General features: G+C 46.3%; 1 protein-coding gene and 1 pseudogene across 1 annotated transcript in view; both read right to left on the bottom strand.

Annotated features, from left to right (window-relative positions):
• LOC136663868 (ankyrin repeat and fibronectin type-III domain-containing protein 1-like) overlaps positions 1 to 20,913 on the bottom strand; it is a 473,183-nt gene that overhangs the window by 315,587 nt on the left and 136,683 nt on the right. Inside the window, exon 3 of the mRNA XM_066640828.1 lies at positions 18,279 to 18,535. Coding sequence (XP_066496925.1) covers positions 18,279 to 18,436 — 158 coding nt within the window. The 5' untranslated portion in view covers positions 18,437 to 18,535. The remainder of the gene's footprint in view (positions 1 to 18,278; positions 18,536 to 20,913) is intronic.
• LOC136633920 (5S ribosomal RNA) lies at positions 14,333 to 14,449 on the bottom strand (annotated as a pseudogene).

Raw genomic sequence — 20,913 nt, 5'->3', positions numbered from 1 at the left:
CGCTGACCCAGACTCAACAATTTATTTCCAAAATTAATTGGAATGGTATGGCACAAAGCAGTAACTGAAGGAACTGCTAATAGAGTCTTCAGCTTAATGACTAAGGCTGGAGACAGGCAATAATTTAAGAGCCAAAGCAAACGCGACAGAAGAGATCCATCAGTTTTAATGTTTAAGTGGAAGATCCCACAACTATTACTATTTTATTTTATTTTTAAAATGTGTCTCCTGCTTTAGTGACAAGGAATAACGCCCAGTAGCTAATGATAAAAGCTCAACGCAACCAAAGAAACAAGGAAAGCAAAATCCCACCCCTGCCCCATCCTGGATGACAGCCCTTCAGATGCTATCAAGATGCTGCTTCCTCTTACTCTTCTTTTATCCAGGCTAAACAAAACCAGCTCTTTAAGCCATTCCTCAAGGAATTGATTGCCAGATTCCTCGCCGTCTTAAGGCCCAATCCTATCCCATTTTCCAGTGCCAGTTCAGCTGTGCCAATGGGGCACGCACTGCATCTTGTGGTGGGGCAGCAGTCACAGAGGCCTCCTCAAGGTATGGGGACATTTGTTCCCTTACCCTGGGGCTGCATTGCAGCTGCACTGGTGCTGGAAAGTTCAATAGGATTGGGCCCTTAGTTACCTCATCTGGACCCATCTTAAGACATGGTGCCCAAAATGGAACGCTATAGAAATGACTGTGAGATCTGCAGGACCTGTTTATCCAAGGCAAATATTGGGTGAGTACTGGACAAGCAATGATCCCTCTTTCAAATCATCTCCAGCTCTATGGACATCATCTATGGTCTATCTCCAGGCTTCACCTTTTAATTTTCTCATCCCTAACTTTTTAATTTGTGGGCTGGGGGGGGGGGCGAAGAAGAGTTAGATTCATAATTGGGGAGACTGAACTTATTCACACTGCCACCTTTCTCTCATTCCTCCAGCAGAGGCTGGCACAACTGACTGCTTGCTGCCCCAGGCTTTGAGACGTGAGAAATCAGAGTGTGATGCCCCAGCTCTCGTCAAAAATGATCACTGTTCTCTCCATTCTGCTAATTAATTTTGAACCGAGTTCCACGAAAAGGAAGTGTCTGTCACTCAGTAGCAAAAAGAAAAGAAAGCCTTGTGCCTTTGCTCTCAGAAGCCATGAGAAGATTAGGATTTCTTAATCTCACCATATCCACCTGACCATCAGTTACCATTTTCTCCACTCTGTAGTCTTCATGCGCTCCCTTAAAGCACTGGGTCCATCAATCATTTCCTCAGCTTCACGCAGGTGCGCCCCACCTCACTTCAAAACAATGTTTCCACATTATCTGCTAAAACCACAATTGCCTCGCACAAGTCACATCCAAACTGGCTGGCATCCACTGACATCAGTGGAAGCAAATATGACATGCTTCAATAAATCAGACCCAGGCTCACCTGTGCCAATAACACAAAAGCAACGAACACACAGAGCTGTTGCCCACATAACTGGTATTCAAAACATAGGAATGTTCGGATACAGCCTTGCAAAAATCCTTCTCGCCACCATCCGTTGTCAGTAAAGGAACTGCTATTTATAGGCTCAATTCGTACATTAAGTTAGCAGCTCCAGTTTGGAGGAGACAACTCAGGCTTACAGGCACGTAAACACTTTTCTAGCAAGGATTTACATGCACCGAATGAGCAGGGGATTTTATATCTGCTTTCTGAGAGCATTTAGCCAGCTTTCCTCCCATCTTTTCAGGCTACAAACATGAGAGCTCAGCAACATTAAAATTGAGATAATCTAAATTCTGGAAGAACTGGGAGCCCACAACAAAAACTCCTTAAGGAGACAGGTTCGGCCCACTCTTGCTGCAGAAATGTCTTCCACTAGAACTGAATCCAATTCAATGAAATTCAGAAGGTTTCCTGTGAACCTTCCATGACATATCAATGCTTCCCCACCATGTAATTCTTGAAGAACTCTTTTTTTTTTCTTGAATTAAAGTCTGAGCCACGCTTCAGTCCTACACCCAGGAAAGTTGACCACGCAGACCATCTGTTAGGTGTCTATGCAAGCGTCTAGATGCAATTCCTCATTGGAAAGAGACAAGTCAGAAGCAAAGGTCACAGAAACAACGCTCCAGGGGCAATCCTATTATGCTTCTACATGGGGAACAACTGAGGGCCCGATCCTATCCAATATTTCAGTGCTGGTGCTGCTGTGCCTATAGGGTATGCACTGCTTCCTGTGTTGGGGATGCAGTCACAGAGGCCTCCTTAAGGTTTGGGAACATTCGTTCCCTTAACCCGGAGCTGCATTGTAGTTGCACCAGGGCTGGAAAATTGGATAGGATTGGGCTGCCAAATATCCAACCATGCGCAATGCAGAGAGTGAGAGTCACCAGCAAAGACTGATTGGAAGGAGGCAAGTTAACACCACTTTGCTCCACATCAAGGGCCTTTCTCCACATTCCCCCTATTTCTGAAGCTAGACGGATGGAATGCACAACAGGATCTTCTCCAAATTCTGGAATTCCTTCCTCACTTGAAGCCCATTTGTCCCCCTTAATTTTGTCGACTTGTAAAAGCGTTTCTTTTAAAGCAGTCATTTAGTTCACTGCATATTTTTACGGTCCCTTGTTTCCTCCATTAATTTCCTCCGTTAATTTCCATTTTTTTAGTTGTAGGATTTCGAATTGGCTTCGAGTTGATTTTCTGTTGAATCATTTTTATTATTATTGTACCCGTATATCTTTTTAGCCTACCTTGGGGGTCTCTTTGGAAGCCAAAAAGCGAGCTAGAAGTCTCTACAAGACTGAACTATAAGCAGTTTTTCTGGCTGGGTGCCATGGTCTAGCTACTTTATAGTTCATAAGAACATAAGAACAGCCCCACTGGATCAGGCCATAGGCCTATCTAGTCCAGCTTCCTGTATCTCATAGCGGCCCACCAAATGCCCCAGGGAGCACACCAGATAACAAGAGACCTCATCCTGGTGCCCTCCCTTGATAGCCCATTTCTAAAATCAGGAGGTTGCACGTACACATCATGGCTTGTAACACGTATTGGATTTTTCCTCCAGAAACTTGCCCAATCCCCCTTTTTTTCAATATGGATTCTAGCCATGAAAGCCATAGCATGTTTCTCTACCATACATCAAGTATAAAGATACTTGGCAGATGGGTAGTTGGTAATGGGTAGCTTGGGCTTGACAGAACCCCAATCATTTAATTTGCCACAACGCAGAGTTTGGGAATTATTGATCGAGTAATTCAGCTATTTCCAAAACGAGTAGTTTCAGACATTTCCAACAGATCACAGGAACTTCCTATCAATAACTGGTTTCAAGGATGCCTGGGCAACATGTCACAGCCAACTGTGGACAAGGCACATGTTTTCCAAACTAAGAGTTGTACCAGTGATCAAGAGCTGCAAACCATTCAGAAAGATTATCCTTGAAAAACTGTGCTGGGGAGACATGGATAAAATGTGACATCAAGTATAACTCTCAGCAGAGATAACTCTCACTTATCTCAAATGTGACTCTCTCTGAGTCTAAACATTCCCCAACACCTCTACCCTACTGGAGGAAAATGCATTTTGGATACCCTGCAAAAGAATATTATTTGCAAACTGTGTTCAGTGGGCCAGAGAACATTTTCAAGATCACTGCACAGGCACTCAGTGATCAACTATGGCTACATTAGCCACAGCAGGTAAAGGGCTGGGGAGGATCCTACCAATTTAATGATAGGAAGCTTGTAAAAACCAAAGCCAAGAATCTTCAGTTACTCCTCCCTTTCTTATTTAGCAAGGAAAATTACGAGCCGCAAAGCAAATTTCACTACTTGTGAATCACTTCTTTAAAGGCAGGCATGCCAAAACCTTTACTTACCGTAATTGAATAAGAATATGGGTACACTTTGTCCTAGCAAGCCAGGACAGAGTGCAGAGCATTTGTAAAAGTCAATATTCTGTTGCTTATTTGAAAGTCTCTCCCTCTCCGGCTCGCCTCCGCAAAACTAATTGCTCCAATACCTGAAGACTATTTCTCTTGCCACTTTCTCTGTATTTATCGCTGCTCTTACAGGGAACTTGCACCGAGATTCATTCCCACTTCCTTGTTGTGACAGCCGCTTAGTGATGACAAATGTAAACAAACTAACCAGCCATTGCTTCACTTTCAATAGGAAATAAATGCTAAACAAGTAGCACGAAGGCAAATAGGATGTGGTTTCTGGCATACCCCAATAATACACAAGGTGAGGTGTTTAGCCTCCTACTGTCCATTCTCCCTAATAAGCATAATAAGCCCTGTCTCAAGCCATAGACCAGGGATGACCAAACTTGCTTAATGCTAAGAGCCATATATGATAAACTCCAGATGTCTGAGAGCCACAAGACATGAACAAATATTACATACAAGTTTTTTTTTATTGTTACCCGCACATTTCGTAACAAAAATTTTATATAAATACATGCACGTAATATTTATTCAGGCATGTAGTTTTTTTAAATTTACCTTTCGTATTAATTGCGATGACAAATGAGTTCAGCCAACATATTTCCACAAGTTGCACATTATACATCAAAGAGGTGCATTTGGTTCCTGAGCCACAGTTTGGCCACCCCTGCCATAGATCAACAGGTGGCAATCTAAGCTTATTGTCAATCCCTGTAAGGGAGCCAGGAAGCACTGAAACATATTGTTCCATCACGTCCTCCAAGCCAAAGAGCTCTTGAGGCTGATTTTGCCATTCTTGGGCAAGGGGTTTCCAGCCAGAACCCCTGAGCTGAGCAGACTCTAGAGATTAATCAAAGGTTGGGGGGGGGGGAGGGCAGAAACAGAACGAATCCACATACTTCATGTTGGCAACCTTCAGTCTCGAAAGACTCTGGTATCGCGCTCTGAAAGGTGGTTCTGGAACAGCGTCTCGTGTGGCTGAAAAGGCCAATTCGGGAGTGACAATCCCTTCCACACCGGGAGCAAGTGCAGTCTGTCCCTGGTCTGTCTCCCTGGCTATGGGCCTTCCTTCTTTGCCTCTTTGCCTCAGACTGTTGGCCAAGTGTCTCTTCAAACTGGGAAAGGCCATGCTGCACAGCCTGCCTCCAAGCGGGCCGCTCAGAGGCCAGGGTTTCCCACTTGTTGAGGTCCATCCCTAAGGCCTTCAGATCCCTCTTGCATCTGTCCTTGTATCGCAGCTGTGGTCAACCGTAGGGCGCTTTCCTTGCACGAGTTCTCCATAGAGAGATCCTTTGGGATCCGGCCATCATCCATTCTCACAACATGACCGAGCCAACGCAAGGTATACACTTCAACTTGGGAGCCAACTTCAAGGTATACACTAATCAGGACAGAACAAACACCCAAGCACAGTGGCATAGCTAGAGGAGGTGCAAAGCATTAAGTTTGCAAGTGCCTGAATGAGCTGTACAAGCCGCCCCCTTCCCCTCCCCTTCAGAACCATTCTGGGCAGGGAGGTGCACACCTTCGTTTTGCTCCCGCCACCTGGAATGGCTCTGAAGTGGAGGGAGAGGGGCCATTTGCATGGTGCTTTTAGGCGCCTCCAAAAGTTAGTGCCTGGCACTCCCTCTGGCTACGCCATTGCCCAAGCGACAGAATACAATTCTGTACCTCCAAACTGTGTGGAGAGTTATCTATTTCAATCCTCTTTGGAGTTATAAGAGTCAGCAGTCTGAGGCAAAGAGGCAAAGAAGGAAGGCCCACAGCCAGGGAGACAGACCAGGGACAGACTGCACTTGTTCCCAGTGTGGAAGGGATTGTCACTCCCGGATTGGCCTTTTCAGCCTCACTAGACGCTGTGCCAGAACCACCTTTCAGAGCGCGATACCAGAGTCTTTCGAGACTGAAGTTTGCCAATACAAGGAGTTATAACTGCAGTGTAGCAACTGTTACCCTGCACATGCCCGATCTCGTCTGATTTCGGAAGCTAAGCAGGGTCAGGCCTGGTTAGTACTTGGATGGGAGACCGCCTGGGTATACCAGTTGCTGTAGGCTTATACCATAGTCTTTCGAGACTGAAGGTTGCCAACCAGATACTTCACCAGCGGGACAACTCTAAGTAGAACTGTGGACACACATTGCCCCTCGCTCACTGAAATGCTGGACTAGATGAGCATCTTTGACCAGCAGGATTTCACCGTGCACTTAAAATTAACATGCAATACAGGTCAACCAAGCATCAGCCAGCATAAGGCCCCAGTTCAAATAAATCTCTTCTCCGTGTACTTTTTTCGTTTGAGGGTAAAGATTTGCATGAATTAGGCCTCTGCGCATATGGGGGCCTTCCACATCATTTTAGGTTACTGGGAGCAAGGGACAGGCACATGAAAGAATCTGCCAATAAAGTAAGCATCTGAACTAGTACTCAGTGGATATTTTATCTCCACTTTAAAATGCTCTGTCAAAACAAAGATAAAAACTGTACGAGTTGACTTATTACAACATAAAAGTCTCTTGCAAATTTATTTAAAGTAAATAAGCAATCGCAATTCAACTTTCCACAAACAGTACCTTACAGGACACCCAGGGAGCAAATATTTGGCCTATTAGTTAAGGGCCAGTTCCTACAACCGTTGGGTCCTGGGTTGACAATCGGTTTCTGAACAATGAGTGAGCTGACAAACCTGCAGCAAACCGGTTGTATGGCCTCCTCTTCCATGTGCTGCAAACCCTGGAGTACAAAACAAGCACAATGCTCATTTCACTGGAAATCTGGGTGAGCAGTGAAAGCTTATTCTGCAGTCCAAAATGGACCGAGCTGCCTTAGAAGACGTGTCAATCTGCCTTGAATTCTCACCACTTCATTTCCTTCTGCACACACCATTCAACTCCCTGAAAGGCTCTAAACGCCGCCATTTGTTATTTCTCCCTTTCAAACCTCACTTTTTCTTGGAAACATTGCAGAAATGAAAAAATGCAGAAATGAAAAAACATTGCAGAAATGAAAAAAAGCCCATCCTTTCTCCTCCAAAGGGCTGCTTACCCAAAAGACGCCCAGTGTGTTACGTGTGAAAATCCCCTTTTTCCTTTTAAGTTGTGATTTTTATGTCTGGTTATGTATTATGGACAAAAACTCATGCAGGTCAAATCTCAAAATACAAGACACCCTTCCCCCAGTACACTTTTCCAAAACCCTGGTAAAAGACACAAGTTTACACAACCTCTAGCAATGCAAAAATGCCTCCTGATCCAATCACTGTTATGCAAAACAAGCATGCACCACTGGAGGAAGAAGACCCCTAAAATCCTTCCCTACAACCTATCCTTTTCTGATTCCTTCTCGGATGCACCAAATATACGGCACATGCAACCACCATAAAGCTAGGTACACAGGATCCAAGTACTAGGAACCAAGAAACATATACTCACCATTTTCCATGCGCATTATGTTTACCTGTGTGTTTTTTGTAATAAAAATATAATCGTTGATTGAAAGTTATCTTTCTCCCAGTCTCCTCTTTAAGCTACAAGGGATTATCTCTGCATTACGCTGTTTTGTTATCCAGCCTGCGATCCTGGAGTTTCCAAAAGGGTAATATAATAATTCCCCTTAAAACATAACAGCCCTTTTTGGTAACAGGTGGGATCAATTCGAACGTCAAAGATCCAATTTGGTGAGCCAACGTCCTACTGACAAGTGAACTGAATCGCAGCCTCACTGTCAAGCTCCCAACGTGACTGTGAAAGACATCCCGAAAGAGACACAAAAGAAATGGGGAGTTCAGCAATCTGTTAGACCCCACAACTGCGAGAGCCTCAACTTCTCCCGCAATACTGTAGGTGTCAATGGCACCCTAAACACAAGAGTCTACGGCTCTTTAAGTCTCCCAAATTGCAAAGAAAAAAAAACAAAACACTTTCAGATGTTGCAGCACTGTTAGCTAAAATTGGGAGCCACAAGATGACCTGTGACAGCAAACTGAACTCAGGATGTGGCTTCTGTGGTTCATTCAATACATGCATTGCCTCTTTATGCAAGGCTGTGACATATCTGGAGATACCTCTCAGTCACAACCTTTAATAGACTTCGCAGTATTTACATCCCAACTCTGAAATTACTTCCTTCCATCTAGTTGCATACAAAACCAGAGTTGATGGCAACTTTCCACCCACCCGGCTGTGACTCAGCAACAAAGCAGTGGGTGAATTCAGTATCAAATATACTTTTCAGCAAGCATGACTCACAAGTCAAGACTTTCTCAGCGGAAACAAGACCGAGGCTTTTCCTCCAGTCATGCTATGTGTCTAATTTCCCTTAAAACCAATATAGCTTTCTGTTCCCTCGAGGAAGCACAATAAAAGCCACTCATTCACGTTAGTATTCATCTTGATAATGCTGAGAAACGAGCTACACTCACAACTGGTCTCTCAGGCTCGTGGAGACTCAAGACACGTTTTAACAAAGAGTTCCAATATGCTGAGGTTTATTTCAGAGCCGCTGTCATTATGCCCTCCATCGGCTTGGAAGCAAAACAGGGCCACCAAAAAATAAGGCAGTGGTTTCTGTGTACTCAGGGGAATCTCTAGGGAAGCAGAACTACATACATTTGTAACTTAGAACAAAAAGGAATTAAAAAATAAAACCCAAAACAGTTCCATGAACTGCCAAGAACTCTGAGGTTCCAGAACCCATGGAAAGCTGAGGTTTTCTATGCTTTCTGAGGAATACCTATGGAAACCTATGAGGAAATCTATGGAAAGAACCTATGGGAAATCTGGGAATTATGTCAAAATTGATACCATTTACTCATTGGTTACTTCCTCCTTTGCCATTCAAAGTATAATTATTGTGGATTGCATGAAAATTTTTATCTCGTGGCACATAAAATGGAGAGAACGGCAGTTTAATGTCTTCTGCAATTCACTTTTGTTAAAGCTGAGATCTCCAAAATTGTTCCATACCCAGGACAAGTACAGACCAAGTGGGCCATTTCTCTGTGATTGACAGCTAACATCAGTCTTACGATAAATGTTTCATTCACTTGCATACCCTCCAATAGCATATATCCCAACTCCTGCCTACATAATTCAAGGAGAACGAGCCAATTCCTGCATAAGAGAATCCACAGACACGTGGATGTTTAAAATGGGATCATCTGAAGAGGTGTGGGAGAGCATTTCAGTTAACAATCAGCCTTTGCCAGTCAGTGTTCACAATACTGAGCTATATGAATGGCATATTCATATTCCATATGAATGGCAGCTTCTTCTGTCTACAGCAGCCATTTTCAACCACTGTCCCACAGCACATTGGTGTGCCACAGGAATTTGGGAGAAGGTCGTTTATTAGTAGGAAATTAGGGATGAGAGCCCCCCACTGGTAGCATGGCGTGCCTTGTCAGTTGTCAAAAACCTGATGGTGTGCCTTGACAATTCTAGTGCCTTGTCAGTGTGCTGTGAAATGAGAAAGGTTGAAAATCACTGGTCTATAGTTTGATGACCTAGCAAGGAAAGATTACATTCAGTTTACGTTCTTCCTTTGCAACCCAGCTTTCGAGAGATCGTCTTTGCATCCCTGCACGGTTCTTGGTGGACCTGTAAGCAGCCATTGCAGCAAAGGGCATCTGTGAAGGGTGGGGGACCTCGAAAAGGGGCCCAAGACCAGGCAGGCAAGAATTAGGAGGGGCAGGAGTGAAGTTATTTTTCATTCCTGCCCCCCACCCTAGGCAACTAACCAAGTAGCAAGGTTGAGAAGGTCAGCTGAAGCATGCGGAGGGGGCCCTCCAGTCTTCTGCCCCATGCTCCAGCAATTCAGGTTCCCCTATACGCCCCCTCCTCTAAGCAGACAAATCCAAGCAAAGAAACCGGGGAAGTCCCAAAAGTTTCCAAGCTTCCCAAATTTCCAGCACTTTTCTTCCTGGAAAGTGAGGGATCTGAAAGAGGTTCACTAACACCTCCTTCTCTCCCACAAAATATTTAAAACAGGCTGGGTATGAAGGATCCTAGGAACAGAAGAGGAACCTCTTCCACCCCACCTGGACTGTCTGGAAGATGTAGCAGGCACCTAAGAAGCTGTGCTAACTTAGCGCTTTGGCCGGGCAAGGTTCTCTACGTCAGTGGTCTTCAACCTTTTTTGTGCCACCACCCCAATCAATCAACTCCAGTGAGAACTCCACTGTCAATCCCACCCTCACCTATCTGCCCACCTCATCCCTGCCCACTTCCCACCCTTGTAATGCCCTCCCAACACTGTTCACTGTAATAAAAAATTCTTATGAGAGAGAGAGAAGGAAAAGTTGCCATGAAGCCTGGCACTAGTTATTTTAGGACATTTGCTAGAAACCTGAGCAGGTTCCCCTGGTACTTGCAGGGGTATACCAGATTGCCCCCCCTTTACCTGGTAGTGCTAGAGTCCAGTGGTCTTCAACCTCTTTCATTCCTATAAGCTGCTGTGACAACACAGATGAGACTTCACGACCCCATTGGGGTCCAGATCCCAAGCTTGAAGAACATTGCTCTACATCATTTGGGATGCAACTGTAATCAATTCTCCTCTGTGAGTTCTTTCATACTATTAAAAACAAATATGCGTGGGACTTTTTTTGTTGCCAAATCCTAAATGTTTTGTATTTCAGGAAAGACTTTTTCTTCTCTTTAACCTCCCAGAGTGCATTTTATACACACTCCTAAGTGCTCCTTCACTCTTCTTTACTCAGATGCAATTCCTCTTCAGCTTCTGCCAACACTTATCCCCATGTGGCACTCCTGAAGGATATTGACTGGAACAGTACATGGCACATCTTTCCCCCAAGGACCTCCAGGTTATCCTAACAAAGTCAATGAGCATCCAATAAAGCAACATCAAGCATTTAACAGGTCTCTTAACGCTACATAATAGATTGCCACCTCTTTTGTTCAAGGGCATTGTCTCTTTTCCCCAGTCGAGTAACCCAAGGACATCACTGTGCAAAGCCTCTCAAGATTAAAATATAATTTAAAACGTTGCTTGAGTCTTTAAGGTACAGATTAAAACACACTGTAGGTTCTAGTCCCCTTTCAAGATTGCCATCTTCTGCAGCCATCATCCAGCTTCAACCATATATCCAGAAAAGTCCATCAACTTGGTCTCAGACCAAGAGGTCTTACTGATAACGCTAAGATTTTTAAAAATAATTTCAGCTCTCTCATCCAGAAGGCTCAAAGAACTGATCCTTAAATGCTTTTAAACAAGGAGATTTCACTCATTTTCTATGCAGGAGGTCTGTTGCTCAGTGATAGAGCGTGATTTGCCCAGGTCCAATCCAAAATCCCAGGTTCAATCCCTGCAACTTCAAGTAAGGCTGTGAAAGACCCCAGTCAAACCCTGGAGAACAGTGACAATAATACTGACCTAGATGGACGGGTGTTCTGACCTGGTGGAAGTTATGTTCATTTGTCCATATACTTTCAAGCTCAGTTTCTCAACTTGTTTACAAGTTACATTTAACAAAGGCTATAGTACATTGTTAAAAGGAACTGACAGCCTTTAATATGGTATCAGGTTTGAGAATACACTGGCCCTGCCAGACTCATTTGCTGGTATGCATATTAGGACTATATGAAGGATGCGACTAAGATGATTACGGGGCTGGGGCACCTTCCTTATGAGGAAAGGCTACGGCGTTTGGGCCTCTTCAGCCTAGAAAAGAGACGCCTAAGGGGGGACATGATTGAGACATACAAAATTATGCAGGGGATGGACAGAGTGGATAGAGAGATGCTCTTTACACTCTCACATAACACCAGAACCAGGGGACATCCACTCAAATTGAGTGTTGGGAGAGTTAGAACAGACAAGAGAAAATATTTCTCTACACAGCGTGTGGTTGGTCTGTGGAACTCCTTGCCACAGGATGTGGTGACGGCATCTGGCCTGGATGCCTTGAAAAAGGGATTGGACAAGTTTCTGGAGGAAAAATCCATTACGGGGTACAAGCCATGATGTGTATGCGCAACCTCCTGATTTTAGAAATGGGTTATGTCAGAAGGCCAGATGCAAGGGAGGGCACCAGGATGAGGTCTTTTGTTATCTGGTGTGCTCCCTGGGGCATTTTGTGGGCCGCTGTGAGAATCGGGAAGCTGGACTAGATGGGCCTATGGCCTGATCCAGTGGGGCTGTTCTTATGTTCTTATGGCTACATTCAGCATCTCCGTAGTTTACTGTGTAGTTTGCACTCCGCAGCCTGTGCTCTCCAATGACCCTCTCAAAATGTTCTTTGTCACTTTTAACAGCAGAGAAAGGACAGCAAGTTTTCACAGAAATGCTTTTGAAATGATTAGAGCAAACTCTATTCACTCCAGGTCCTTTAATGATCACTGTTGAGCACTGCATGGCCAGCACCCACCTACAGATATCACTGTGCCTTGTTCCCCCATCTGCCCATCCTCCCTCCCCCCCAAGTCCAGCTGCAAACAGGGTCTCCAGGGCTGTCTCTTTCCCTTCCACGAGAATCGGGTGGAGTGGATGAACTAGCCTCTGGCAGCCACAAGTTTGAAGGCGATAGACAGTGGCAGAGACATCAGCAGCAGGAAATGTCAGCCTTGACGTTTGTGGAAGCATCCCGATAACGTCGCTCCTTCCTCTGTCTTTGCCGCCCTTTTCTCCACCCCAAAAAATGATCTGAAACAAAGCTAGGTGGATCACAGGTTAAGTACTTTGGAGAGGCTGCCCGCGTTTCAATGACATCATTCTCCATCCCGCTTCAGAAGCTTCTCTGCTTGTGGCTGGATTGCAAACGAGGGAAAGAGCAACCTCGAAAAGAGAATGCCTCCGAGAGCAAGATGTGCGCTCCTTGTGGCTTAATATGCAAAGCCAAAGCAGCTCAATCAGGCAGCCGAAGCTAAATGTCATTCCCTCCCTTGACACCACCACTCGGCGGCTAAAATAGAACATGTTTTGTTTGGTGGCCCGTAAGAGAGAGGGGGGCAGATTCGGTTGCTGCAATAGAACTAAGACATGACTAACAGCGCAATCCTAACTTACGCTCAACAGAAAGGCCGGTAGGCCTGCCCAATATCTAGTGCGAGTTTGGGGTTGAAAGCAGCTCAGCCCGGAGCAAGGGAAATCGCTTCCCCTTACCCCGGCGAGAGCCACTACAGCCCCAGTGGGGCTACTTGAATCTGATCCAAGCAGCCCGGATCGTGCCCAGGAACATGATCATGATCCAGCATAACTGCTGGGTCCTGGTCCCACTGACCGCTCTCCTGCCACCCACCCTCCAACCGCCCCAGAACACCTCAGCTGGAGCAGACCTCCCTTCCTCTGTTGGCACAGAGGCTGGATGCAGCCTCCACGGGCTGGCACACATCCTTGCATTGGCCCAGCTGACTCTGGAGTAGGAGCAAACGTGCTTTACGGCACGTTTGTGACCCTTCTGGGCCGGCATGAGGGATGTCAACCGGCACAGCGCATTCTTCGGATTGTGCTCTAACTTTCTTAGGATACAACCCTGTGTAAAATGTTTGGGAAATTGATCTCTTGTAAGTACTGCAGTGGCTCTGAGTCTCTTGGGCAGGACTTACTATCTTTATATTGAGAGTTGTAAGAGGAATTCTCTCCTGAAGACGAAATGCCAGGGGAAGGAGAAAGTATTGGTGCTCTAACTCAGTGATTTCCCATCTTCTTGGTGCCACAAGACACCTTACCCTTCGTGGTGCGTCACCACATAGGAATGACTTACTGGGAAGGTGGGGAGGCCTCCTCTGGGTCACACTCGGCCAGTGACCCACTCCTCCTCCTCCCAGTCCTCCTTGAAAAGAAAGAGGACAGCAGAACAAAAGAGATGAGGAGGAGGAGAGGAGAGAGCTTGGCCAGAGCGTTTCTGAAGTTCTAGCCCGTGACACTCTTCTTCTTCACGCTTCCCATTCCACTCAGTTTCTCTCTGTTTTCTCCCAAGGAGGAGAAGTGGTAGAATCATTTGTAGATTTACTACCAAACCAGGAAATGTATTGAGCCGGACACATTCACAGCCAATATTTGATGATGTCTCTAGAGATGGAGAGCCAAGGAAAGAAACATACATCTATAACTATTAATCCCAAATACCTGTCATCCAGAAATATTCCAGAGCAATTGCTCATGCAAGTTCCTGCAAGACAGGCATGGGATTTATTTCTCCTGAGCTACCAATTAAAAGTTTTAAATAGACAGTATAGTTAAGCGTTACAATGCAAGCGTCTACAGTCAGACTTGTGACTGTTGCAGACAGCTAAATAAGGGAACCATCCAATTTCTATTTTTAGAGGTGATAAGCAGCTATAGCTGCCATGTTCTGGAGTGAGTATTGGGGAGGCTGGGCATTTCTGCATTAAAAAAAGAAATGGTTGGCAACCTTCAGTCTCGAAAGACTATGGTATAAGCCTACAGCACCCGGTATTCCCAGGCGGTCTCCCATCCAAGTACTAACCAGGCCTGATCCTGCTTAGCTTCCGAGATCAGACGAGATCAGGCATGTGCAGGGTAACAGTTGCATATAAAAGGTAAAAAAAAAAATGACACAACAAATTAAGGCAACAAACATTTCCAGGACAAGAAAAGAACAATTCCACGTGCCACGGGATTTACAAACTGTCTTGTCTTTCTAGGATCAAACAAAACGCATGCTGACGGCTCTGAATTTCATCTCTGAAACTAAATTTGAGGCAACAGCGACGACAAAGGCTTACTTACAACCAATTTGCCTTGCCAAAATGTGCTACTCTGATTTCCAAATACTTATGACACGACTTTCCAAAATTAAATCTCTAAGAGCAACCCTTCTTCAAGACCAAGCAACGTAGGCAATCAAGTTGGTTCATTTAAACACATCTAAACGGGGATAGTAGGAGCAGTGGCATAGCTTAGTGCTAAGCACTAAGTTTTGCAGGAAGCCTCACTGCAGCATGCAAGGGGCCCCTTCCCTTTCGAGCCATTCCAGGTGGTGGAAGCAATACAGAGGTGCAGGGTTAACTCCGAAGGGGAGGGGAAAGAGTTGACTTGCACACTGCGGTGAGGCTGCGGTGAGGCTTCCTGCAAAACTTAGTGCTTTGCACCCCCTCTAGCTATGGCACAGAGTAAGAGTACCATCACCTCATCATTAGGATTAGGGGAGTGAAGGAAGAGAAAGCAAAAGTCCTGTTTCAGGGCACAGCTGAAGCTCAAGTCTGCAATATATGACTGTCTTAAGAGAGAACTTGCTGCCTGAGGAGGTTGGTCTGCTCCCAGCACAGAAGATCACAGGTTGCAGCCAGTGATAGCGAGACCAAAAAAAATTGATGGCCAGTTTCCCTAAGAAAAGTATTTAAAAACTGGGCAGTTGTGTAAATTTTGGCCCACTCAATTCTAGAGCTGCAGGATGAGAACTTTCTACTATTTAAAGACTGGAGTTTGCCAAAGGAAGCAAATTCTCCAGCCAATTTGGCTGCTATTGATTTTGTAGCTAGAGCATCATTTGACATTAATACCAAGCTTCGCTCATGCAAGGACATTCACATTTTCCTTTACATTTTTTTTCTAGCTCATAAGGGACCTGTGAGTTCCAACTCATGTCAGAGGCAGCTTCGGATCTGCTGTCGACATTAATATTTTAAAACAGAGAGGAACTATTATGTTTTTGTTTCAGTATGTTTTGATCAACCTCTTCATCATTGCACCAGGGACTGGAACCAGGAACCTTATGGGGCTGAAGCCTGACCTTAGCCTAAAGCTATCTAGGTTCTGGGGTGCTCATGGTTTGATGCCTTCCTCAGGCATAAGAGATTAGAGCCATGCAAAATCATTTTGGGGAACCAGGTACCCTAGTGGTCCTCAAGGAAGCCTAGGCCCTTCCAGGTCTTTTCAGCTCCATTTTGGAGTCAAAGCATTTCATCTCGGTTGACCCTCCAACTCAAACCAGGCCAGCTAGTTGCAGAGTTCAACATCAACACTACTTGTAACACCCTAAGAGGAGTAGTGGAAGGGCCATGGCCCAGTGGTTGAGCACTTGTTTTTTAGGCAGAAGGTTCAAGGTTCAATCCCTGGCATCTCTAGGTAGAGAAGAAACAACTCCTGACTGAAGACCTGGACAACCAAGGTCAGTCTATGTTGATGGATCAACAGCCTGACTAGGTAAATGAGTACAAACTTCTCTTTAAACAATAGATATTTATAATCCCAGAGCAGTAATGGAGCCAGCACTTCTTTTTCCTGATGTCCATCAGAGAACATATCCAGTAGCTACTTGTACTACAGACCAGCTGGTTTTGTTGCAAGTCCCACTTCCTCCAAGTCATCTGGGAACAGGTTTGACACACAGTTATCCATCAGGGCAGAAGCTTCTCAAGCTGCTGCTGCCTCTTGCAACCACTCTGTGGCCTCCTTGCCCAACCTATTTGAAGGGCTAAGTCCAGACCTCCCCACAATTACTATCAGTAATTTTTTATTACTTTACTATCAGTGCTCTGGTGCCCCAAGTCGTTTCCACTTCCGAAGGGGTCGGACCAGGCTGAGCAGTGCCATACACTGACACTTCCCAACCCTAGAAGATAATCTACATGGCCAAGCACCACTTGTCACGTTAGGGAGCAACACCTGTGGTTGGAAGGTTGGACGGCAACCTTCAGCCTCGAAAGACTATGGTATAAGCCTACAGCACCTGGTATTCCCAGGCGGTCTCCCATCCCCCACTAACCAGGCCTGACCCTGCTTAGCTTCCGAGATCAGATGAGATCGGGCATGGAAAGACTATGGTATAAGCCTATAGCACCTGGTATTCCCAAGCGGTCTCCCATCCAAGTACTAACCAGGCCTGACCCTGCTTAGCTTCTGAGATCAGACGAGATCGGGCATGGAAAGACTATGGTATAAGCCTACAGCACCCAGTATTCCCAGGCAGTCCCCCACCCAAGTACTAACCAGGCCTGACCCTGCTTAGCTTCCGACATCAGATGAGATTGGGCATAGAAAGACTATGGTATAAACCTACAGCACCCGGTATTCCCAGGCAGTCTCCCATCCAAGTACTAACCAGGCCTGACCCTGCTTAGCTTCCCAGATCAGACGAGATCAGGAATGTGCAGGGTAACAGTTGCTGCACTGCTATAGAATCGAGAGGAGTACCAGAACATCCCCCTCAAGACTTCAGTGAACACAATTCTCCAAGCAAACACATTAAGTGCTCTTACTCTTCAAGCACATGTGAACTACACAGACATTAACAACTCAATCCTATGCCAGAGCAACACTGGTGGCTGCAGGCTGCCCTGGTAACAGGCATCGCAAACATGCCATAAGGCACATTGTGGCGGCTGGGAGGGGAGAGGCACGAACAGCAGGAGCCCGTGACAGTAAGCACACCACTGAGTGGCAGGGAGGCATTCCGGGGCAAGGAGAGGGGGTGGGAACGCAGGGAGGGGGTGAAAATTGGTAGCCATTTGGCACCACTAAACTGTGGCACAGTGGGCAGGGGTAGGATTGGGCCCTAAGACACACACTCATGAACAGCTGCGCAACTATCAAGCGTGCTTCTGTTCACGCTATCACAGACGAAGATTTGGTGAACAGAATCGCAGAATCACAAAACTGGAAGGGGACTTAGAGGCTGTCTAGTCCAACCTCCCACTTTAAGCAGGAAAATCTTCCTGTAGTAGCACAAGTACTAGTCTTCTATATCCACTGTCTTAAAATTCCAGTTCAAGGAGCTGCACAGGAACACTGCACAACAAGGGGTTTAACCAAGGTGAACAATCATCTGCTTCTCTCCCATCCATCCCATCTCCCACTTAGCCTCCAAAGCTTGACGGAATCAGGATTTCCGCACTGCCATTTAAACAGAAAAATGGATACGAAATGTTGTACAAAACAAGACGTCACACAAACTGAAGAGGAGGCGGATTTAAACCCAGTTTAGATCTGAAACCTGTTTCAGGTGACAAGCGGGCAAACTCTTCGTGCTTACAACAGTGATTTTCAACCTGTTTTATCTCAGGGCACACCGACAAGGTGCTAAAAATTTCAGGGCACATCATCAGCTTTTTGATCATTCACACCATGTTGCTGATGGGGGGAGGTCTAACATCCCCCAATGGCCCTAATAATAAACGACCCTCCCCCAAATTCCCGTGGCGCACCTGCAGACCATTCACGGCACACCAGTGTGCCACGGCACAGTGGCTGAAAATAGCTGGCTTAGAAACTGCAGCAATGACCCAACATACCTGTTTGTCAAGAATCCTGCCTTAACGTCACCCTAATCACCAAACAGCAAGAGAGGCACACTTTCCCCGACCCCAATTACCCGCACACACAAACACACTAAAGAACATGAAGGAGGAATTCTCCCCACTACCTGCATTCCGTGATACTACAGCAGTAGCTACCGCTTCGCCTGCTACTCCTCCGGTCTGATCGGAATTCATTCCTGGACTTCCTGAGGGTGAAGTATTCTGTCAGCTTTCCAAAAGACGACATGGTACCGGGGCAGTTCGACCTCCTCCGCACATACATACATGTGTGCAAATCTACACGCGTGTTCACATGCTAGAGCCAGCAGGCTTATACTGCTCAGGGTATGCCGCCAGTGCTTTGCTGGGTTGGACAAGAGTGCTAGGAGAGTTGGGAAAAAAAAGAGAGAAAGCAAGGAGTTTAGAAGGGACGCGCTTCCATCTACCCAGCTTTGTTATTCTTCACACTTAAAGAAGCAATGCACAGTGTCGAGAAATTAAAAATTAAGAACACGCTGGGGGCAGGAGTGCTACCGCAGCCACTGCAGAAGGATTTAAAGAGGAGGAGGAGGAGAATCTCTTGTGGGGGACAAACATCCTTTGGAACTGACAGGGTGCATTTCACAGTTTCTGTTGCGAAGAACACATTTCTTAAAAAAAAAAATGACTCTGCACAAGAAACGGAGGGGAGCTGTCACGACTGGGAACGTCTTGATCGCTTTCCATCACAGATCACAGGGAAAGTGGGAAGACCCCCTACAAAATTGGGGAATTGAATCTGATCCCGATGCCCTCAGGGCTGTCATTTCAGAGTCTCGCCTCCCCAAAAGTGCCACCCTCCCTCACACGCAGTGGCCTCTCTCGTCTGCTCAGGGCGAACCTCCAAGATTAATTCAGACTCAGTTCATTTGGAAATTACTCTCCATAATCATGCCCGTCAACCTTCCCCCCTCCCTGCGCTCCACCGGCACAGCAGAACAGAATTCTCAGACAGTCAGACACTCAGTGCTCCTGAGTGCCTTGATCTACCCTGCGGAGAGGGGGAACAACAGCAGAAAAGAGGCATCCAACAAACCCCCTTGAACCCAAAAGAGCGTGTAGGTCTTCAAGGTGCAGGTGAGGGGCAGCCCATTTTGACTGAAGAAGCCAGAAAAGGCTAGGAAGTGAGGCAGGGGGACTGGACTAGAACTGAAATGGCAAATCCACTGTTTTGGCATCTTCGCCAGCCTTCTGTTGCGGGTGCCATCTCAACACTGAAAGGTTCGATGCCAGTTTTCCTGCCTCGAGCATCTCCTGTACTAAAGGAGCAGTCCACACCACAAACCTCTCGCAGACATTCCTGCAAACAAACTCATTCTCGGTATCTTTTTTTTCCCCCTCCCTTGGCTTCTTTGAATCCCATCATTTGGATTTCTGTGCCTGAAAGAGAGCACCCAGCCCAGCTGCAAGCAGCAACTGGAATAACAAACAGGAGAGGCATCGAGAGAGAGATGACCACAGGTTTGAGCCCTGCTCCGCACACCACCTTTCAGAAATTGTCGCTCTTCCTGCTTCCCGCATGCCCCTCTCTGCAGACAGACAAGGCTCTTCTTCCAAGATGTCACGGAACTGCAGAAAAATGCAGCCCCCTCCCCAGTCAAAAAAAAAGCTGCACAAAAGCTCATTATCTCCCCCCTCCCCAATCCATGAGCCAACATAGGCAAAACTGATGCAGATGCCTAAACAGCCGGGGGAGGGGAAAGCAGCAGAAGCAGGCAGAAGACAACAAGGAGGGGACAAGGAGGTGGAGGATGACAAGACAAACAAATCCAGCATGACACCCATTTCCAAGCAGAGGGCACCTGCTGGCTCCTTTCCAGCCAAGCGGCTCGGCGGCGGCAACAGCAGCAGAAACAGTAGCAGACTGAATGAATCCTGCCCTCCTCTGCTCTTCAGCTGCCTGGCAGCAGGTAGACACCCCTCCACAGGCATCTTCTTGGCCCCATTAATATTCCATGAGAACAGAGTGCAGCCATGAGACACCCCCCCCTCCCCATTCACCCCTCAGGATTATGGCTGGACCATCTTCCCTCCATCGCCTCCCCCAAGTTTCAAACTCCACCTCTGCCTCAATCATGTACGAATTTCATATCTGTATATATAAGAGAGAGAGAGAGATCAATTTGCTTGCAGAGACATGGACCGAGACAGCATCCACTCGCTCTCTGCCTTTTCACTCATGTCTCCTGCTCACCGCCAGCTTTTCTACCCCACATCTCTGATGTGGACTGCCCTCTCAAGCAATGCAGCACCCCAAAAAATGGCAAGCTGCACCCAAAAAGAAGGAGAACCAGTACCAGTTTGCGCAGTGGAACAAAAAGCCACAGACTTTTTTTTCCCCCCTGCACTAAGGAACAAACCCTATGATCAACTGTCCCCTGGATGCAGACAGCATTTGCAGGAATCGGAAACACCTTGGGAGGGCTCGAGAGAGGATTACCTGATGCAAAAGAAATTGCTGGCTACTAAGCAACGTAAAAAAGGGGAAAAGCAAACAAAAAGGGACTTGACGCACCGCACACTTGCAAGGCAAGTGCAGGATAAGTCTGGGGGGGGGGAGATTATATTCCGACACCCACCCACCCTCCTCCGCCCAATACCTCCTTTTACCTACATACTCTCAAAATAACTGTGTGTACATTGCAAAAAGCTTCCTGAGATTTGCCTGCTCAATGAGCTCTTCCACTGGCTTAAGTGATTGCTGGAGTGTACAGGTGGGGA

The sequence above is a fragment of the Tiliqua scincoides genome, chromosome 13, assembly GCF_035046505.1.
Source record: "Tiliqua scincoides isolate rTilSci1 chromosome 13, rTilSci1.hap2, whole genome shotgun sequence".
In the NCBI taxonomy this organism is placed as follows: domain Eukaryota; kingdom Metazoa; phylum Chordata; class Lepidosauria; order Squamata; family Scincidae; genus Tiliqua; species Tiliqua scincoides.
The sequence above is the reverse complement of the archived record's forward strand: the minus strand, read 5'-3'. Positions and strand labels throughout refer to the sequence as shown.